Below are 7,003 nucleotides of genomic sequence, written 5' to 3'. Positions count from 1 at the left end.
CTAAAAAGTGACCAACTTCTAGCCCTGCCAGTGCCAAATCTTTAAGCTGTCAACGCTAAATCTTCAAGTTATCAGTGCCAAATCCTTAAGATATTGATAAAACATGTATGCATGCTAATCCTTAAAACATTGATGCGAAATCATGCATGCCAAATTTTAAGAATGTTAATGCAAGTCCTTCTAAATTTCAATATCCATCTGCAATATTTTCCAAACCTCCAAGTTATCAAATCCGAATCTTCAAGATGCCAATGCCAAATGCTCGCAATTTCAATGCCATTTTTTAGTAAATCCACAGAAAACGAAATAATCATATTGATTTTTCAGAACGAATTATCGAATTTTTCCATACAATCCTTAAAGTTGAGATTTCTAGTAGATTAGTCTTTTAGACTGTACATGTACTAGAAAAAAATGAGGGGAAAAAGGTAGGAATAAAAAAAATACTCAAAAAAGATTTAACATGAAAATTTGTAAAAACAATTCCCAAATTCAAGAAACATCTCAGATATTCCTTGGAATACTGTAGAAAATATATGAGATTATAATGAGATATATGAATTTACAAACTGCACATATTTTTTGAAGTCTAAAAACTATTTTTGTTTTGATTTATTTATTGATTAGATCCTAGGCTTCAGCCCTTTATCTTATTCTATAATATAAATCACACTTAATAACTATACTAATTGCTAATTTGTAAAAGAGCACTGCACAATTTTACTGTTAATTTGTTCTCTGGTCATGCTTAATTGAATAATATCAACGTTTGCGTTATAAAATGCCATCATTCGGTACATTGATTAAAATTTTGCAACCAGAAAATGTATAAATAAAAGCAAATACCAAAGCAAAACAAAGAAATCACCTTCCTTACTGAATCTGAGGTATTTTCCCAATTTTGGTCGTGTGAATTTCTACAGGACTCGAAAGAAAAGAAAATGAACCCGTCAAATTAATTATAAACGAATAAACTAATCAATACATACTACGTGTCTTGAAACAATAAAATGTTTAAAATAGTTATGAGATAAGCGGTTACATACATTATCTGTAGCCAATGTGTTACTACTTTAAATAAAGGGCTAAAATATCAAAGACAAATTTTCAATATTTCAACGAAAATTTATAAAGGATGAAGGCAAATTTTTGAAGATAATAAAATTTACAGAATGTTTACGAGATCTCGAAAATTCGGAATTCACAAGAGTTCTAAAAACGACTAAGCATCGAAAAAATAGACTTGAACAAACTTTTATATCTGAGATATGTTTAAGATGATTTTTTTCATTAATTTTAGTTCTCCGGTTAAGTGGCCACTTTTAACACGATTTTATAAAAAAGAATAGATTATTCCTTGAAAGATTGAAAAAGAAAAATGAATTATGAAGTTTCTGTAAAAGCTTTTTTGTTGAATCAATGGGATATATGGGATATTTGGGGTTCTTTTTTAATTTCTCAAACCCTGGGGATTTGAAATGTTGCGTTTTGGTTCAAAACTCATCCATGAATATTTTGTAAATTTTTTAAGTAAAGTTTACTACGTGGGTAAATTTGTATTTTTAAGTTTGTTTGGGAAAATTGAATATTTTGTACTGGTGGAATCGAGCTTCATGGTTTTGTGTAAATTTATAGATTTTTGAAGAAAATTTTCCGCTGAACAACTTTGTCGAAGACCGTAACTTCGTATCTTATTAGACAAAAAAGTCATTAGGCGTTGAATAGGGGCATGGCTTTTGGCATTGGAAAAGAATAAATTCAACTAACATCACTGCTGGGTGCTTAGTTACTTTTCACGCAATACTTCGCAAGGCACCACCAGCGATATCAATTGAATTTATTGATTGTTTGAATGATGAAACAGCTAATAAGTTTTTTGCCTAATCAAATACGAATTTACGGTCTTCGACAAAGTTGTTCAACGAAAAAAAATTCCTAAAGAACTTATAAATCGCCACACAAATCATTACTAGGAACGGAAGGAACAAAAATGATGTTGATTTTTCAGTACGAAATATTTAATTTCCCCATACAAACCGAAAGGTTCAAATTTACTCATGCAAATGTTACCTAAAAATTCTGCAAACAATCAGGGATGAGTTTTAAATCAAAACGAAGCATTTCAAACCTCAAGGTTTAAGAAATTCAAAAGGGACACCAAATCGACTCAGTCTAATATACACTGTATCAAAAAATTGTCCGTACAGCACGTACCTTGAAATCCAAACAACCAAAAAGTGCACTTTTTCAGTCAATAAAAATACTAGTCTACTTAAAAATAATTCAAATCATTTTGTATAGAAAGTCCCAAAAAAGACGTCAAAAAAATGTCCGTACACTGAGGCATTTGTCAAATATTAGTCAAGAAAACAGTTATGTGTTAGTCCTTCAAACGCAGAAACGTGAGTTGAATCTTAGCAAAGACAATTTCCAGTGGTCTGAGCGATAAATACGGTAAAATGATCGGTATTTAGCATAAATCAGTAGATTTCAACAATTTGTGGATTAAATTAACAGGAAATGTCTGCTCCTCACAAAAAAATACCCGTTGACATCCGGAAACTGATTCTTGACCTGAAGATTGACTTTAAAAGCTTGTTCGAAAGACGGCCACGATCGTCGGTTCAGTATGTCCTTCAGAACTTTAAAAAGACTAACTCCCTGGAAACTACTCGTATAAGCTGATGGTTGGTTTGATCGTATTTTCGGGTCAGAACCAAACAATCATATTTATGTTCCTGTAGACGCGTAATATGACTGATAAACCAACGGGTATTTTTTGTGAGGAGCAGACATTTTCCTGTTAATGTAATCTACAAATTGTTGAAATCTACTGATTTATGCTAAATACCGATCATTTTACCGTATTTATCGCTCAGACCACTGGAAATTGTCTTTGCTAAGATTCAACTCACGTTTCTGCGTTTGAAGGACTAACACATAACGGTTTATTGACTAATATTTGACAAAGGCCTTAGTGTACGGACAATTTTTGACGTCGTTTTTGGGATTTTATATACAAAATGATTTGAATTATTTTTAAGGTTTAATTCATAAATATTTTTAATACTGATCTACAAAAAGGACTAGTTTCTGCAGCGAATGATGTAATTGTAGTATTCTTATTGACTGAAAAAGTGCCCTTTTTGATTGTTTGGATTTCAAGGTACGTGCTGTACGGACAATTTTTTGATACAGTGTACATAGAATGAATATGGAACCGATTAAAATCACCTGAAAAAAAAAGTTTGTTTTAAGTCAAAAGAGGTCTTTGGCAAAGACTCTTTGCACTTTTGACGACAAGTAAAAATTGTTGATCTTCATTATTAATCGATCATTTTGAACTACCTATAGCCAATAGGTGATATAAATAAGAAACTCTTTCACTTAGTTTAGACACTTAGACTTGCTTGCTTCGAAATAAAAATTTTCATGTCAATCGAAGTATTTGACTCACGAAACGGATCTATAAAATAGCAAAAGCAATTGCCAGGTGTTTATTCATATCAGCAAATGTCATTTGAACTCTTATTGCTCCGAAAGAATCTGTTTTGGATTAAAAACAACTTTATAAAACTAATGCGGTTCTATAAGCGCTTTAAACGTTTCATGAGACTTATTTGACTCAGAATCACTTTTTAAATACGGTGTATTCAACATTGATCAAATATTTTTGGCTTGAGAATTTAGGATTTTCAATTAAGTTTTGTACCATTTTATAAGCCCTTTTTACAGTCTTTTGAAATTTAAAAAAAAAATGCCACACTTACTTGATGTAGTAGATGCGCCCGTCCTGTGTTTTGGCCTGCTCCCAGCCGGGTGGCAGCTCGCCAAAGTGCAGATTGGACACGTCGTACGAGCGGCCCCGGCTGTGCAGATTCTGTAGCGCCTGCTTCGTGAGACCCCCCGATTGCTGGGCAACGGCTGCCCCGAGGCTACTGGCATCTGCTGCGCCACCACCACCCACGTTGTTCTGTCCACCGCTTTTACCGCCGCTGTTTCCGGAGGCATTGGAGGCGGCGGCAGCGGCAGTGAGACTGGCCACCAGCCCTGCCGGGATCTTGCCGAGCGAGGCCGGACTGCTGTGCGCCCGACTGTGGTGAATCGGGAGCCCATTCGGGCCGGTAGTGACCCCACCCAGGATGGTGGTCCCGGACCCGAAGGCCGAGTCTGCCGAATTTTCTCGCGAATGTGAAATCGAGGGCGATTTGGAGCCGGACGAGGGCGGCTTGAAGAACGAGTCCGGCAACTTTCGCATGCGGTAGGGAATTTGCAGCGGTAATTTATTGCTGAGTGTTTTATCGAACAGCTCGTTTAGCTTATCGTTCGAGTCTTTATCCACCAGAATTATCAAGTTTTTCTTTTTGTTGGACCCATCGTTCTCCTCGGCTCCTCCGGAGGTATTTGTGTTGTTGTTGTTAGCGGAGTTGTTGTTGTTGCTGCTGCTGAACGCCATCTTGTGTGTTTCTCGGGGGGATTCGTGGTGCAGTTTTTTTTTCTTCTCCTCTGTGTTGCTGCATATATTTACTGCTATACGTGTTTTATTTTCTTTCTAAGAGAACGGCGCACGCGAGAGCTGCTGGCGAATGGGTGTGTGTATGCGCGTTTACTTATTGCTGAGTGTTTTGTTGCTGTTGTTGCTTCAACGTCTCACGATATTCTCGCCGTGCCGCGCGCGTATGTCCGTGGAGATCTTGTTGTTGGGTCTACGGCAACGACTTGAGCAGCGTTGAGCGCGTTCGACTCGAGACTTCTTCTGGCGACTTGGTTTAAAGCGATAAAATTAGCTTTTCTTAATTTGGCTTCCTTTATTTCTCTTAAGTCCGTCCTGGTCTTGCGATGATGCTCTTATTTTTCCGTCAACTTTGCTGTGATGGCAGAATAACCAGCCGCGCGCGTGTGTAAATATTCTTATTTTCTTTATTTTTTGCTGCTTGCTGTTTTTTTCTTCTCTTCCTTAGTAGACGCGCCTAGTAGAGCTCTGGCATTGCTGATGATGTTGATACTCTTGGCCGCGACGATGGATGTCGCGTTTGGTCACACAGCTTAGGTTGCAATTTGATTTTTAAATTTATACTTCGCGTTTTTCCGACAACGACGACGACGTATCTATCCTATTGCGTCGTGTACGTGTGAAGCGTAGCGCACCTACCTATACGTCGGTATATCGGTATGGGAGAAGGCACTTAGTTTCCGAAAAACGCTCGTGCGCATACGATCCGATCAATTATTTGTGTATTTTTATTCTCCAAATTCGACTGACTACGGCAGAAAACAAAATACGCAATATTTCACTGCACTGACCGGGGCGTTCGGTCGTTTTTCATTGGCTTTTGCACCTGTGCGGTAACTCTCGGTACAGCTAAGCTATTTCATTACGTTTGCAGAAAGCAGTAGGTTGTAGGTAGGTTGGAAAAATCATTGATTGAGCAAAAATCGTCTGGCTCTTTTTGCCCCGTTTCAATCGACTTCACTTGATTCCTCCGACTTAACTCTCAATTATGGCAAATTTTCTTCTTCTCACTTTTGTCATCGACCGTCGAGAGCACGATCAAACAACTTTTTTTCCACTTTGCTACACCGTTTTGTACCTCACAACTTGCTTCTTTATTTCATGTTTCTTGTATTATTTCTCGTTAAACACTGCGCGTTCCCGTTTTTTTTTCTAGCTTCTTCTCTGCTCCTCCTCGCTATCTCGCTAGCAGACACGCAGTGTGTTTGCGTTTGCTAAATATCAATTGCTTTTAAATTTCCAAAGCACACCCAGCCCAGCACTCTTGAGATGATGATCGGATCACGGCTTCGATACTGTGCTAAACGCATCGAGATCCAGTCGTAGTAGGCATCGCACTTCACCTTGCTAGTAGCTTGCTGAGATGTTGTAGCAAATTATAGAGATCACACAATCAAATACCCCAGAAGAAAAAAAAGTAGCGAATCTTTCTGTTGAACACTCTTTAGTTGATCCAATCGAATCGCGCACTTCGTGTCACGACTGCACACGTCTACTATGCTGTATGGCATACGTTTCACGCCCCGCGTAGAACATCTACTTCTCACTGCGAACGACGACGACGACGACGTCTAGTGGCCCGTAATTCGCGCACCAAAGTCAAGTTTCACCGAATGTAAAAATCGAAAAACTGAACGCGAAACGCAAGCAGGCAAAAGAACACATCACACATACAACACAACCATCAACCCAGAGCACAATCTGAGCTGCTTGAGCCTGAGTCTGAGTTGGATCTTGGACTGCCGCTACTAGCCAGCCATCAACTCCAACAACAAAACAAGTTGAAGAAAATCGACTGCGGGATCAAACGAGCAACAACAAGAAGTAGGTATGTGATGGAACGGCGCAAAGAGTTAGCAGCGTATTCGTCTGCGGCTGCTGTTCGTTCAGTCAGCCAGCTTCTCCCGCAGCACTTCTCGCTTACACGCTGGCCCACCGCCGCGCGACTTGTTTCTTCTCGAGAAAGAGTGGAGAAAACCCTTTCGGGGTTCTTCGCTTTTGCTGCTCCACACGCCTCAGGCTATCTTTCCGCTTGATCGGGTACCTCCTTCCTTCTTCTCGCAGCGCGGCGACCACGACGACCGAATCAAGTCGACAACAAAATAAAAAGGTACCAGAAAAAAATAAACCCCAATCAAGAATAAACACAACACAATGAAAAAAAAACCCGAAAAAAATGTATATATTAGATACCCAGGAAAACTTCGACGACGTTTCCCCTTCGGAGAGCAAGTCAGAGTCCGACCATACTCAACAACTGATTCTACTTGACTAATTGTTATAGTCGTCGAGTCGAGTCAGTTTAATTTTCTCACCAAACACAACATACCCTTACCCAGCGCAAACTGGCTAACCAAAGCAAAGCAACGCAAACCAGCTGAGTGAGGCGAGAAACCCACTCGCTCAGTCAGCTGAATGGTTGTCCCAAAGTGAACAGACAGAGGTTCTCTTCGATCAGCAGCAGCTACAGAAAAAAGCTCTCGCTCGCCC

General features: G+C 39.1%; 1 protein-coding gene across 1 annotated transcript; it reads right to left on the bottom strand.

Annotated features, from left to right (window-relative positions):
- Positions 1 to 3,766: 3,766 nt before the first annotated feature.
- Positions 3,767 to 6,770, bottom strand: LOC129752033 (transcriptional coactivator yorkie). The gene has a single exon (XM_055747822.1). It carries the CDS (start codon positions 4,454 to 4,456, stop codon positions 3,767 to 3,769), a length of 690 nt encoding a protein of 229 aa, XP_055603797.1. The 5' UTR covers positions 4,457 to 6,770.
- Between the last annotated feature and the right edge of the window lie 233 nt (positions 6,771 to 7,003).

This window comes from Uranotaenia lowii, chromosome 3 (genome assembly GCF_029784155.1).
Source record: "Uranotaenia lowii strain MFRU-FL chromosome 3, ASM2978415v1, whole genome shotgun sequence".
NCBI lineage: Eukaryota > Metazoa > Arthropoda > Insecta > Diptera > Culicidae > Uranotaenia > Uranotaenia lowii.
Note: the sequence above shows the minus strand (reverse complement) of the source record. Positions and strands in the feature narration are given on the sequence as shown.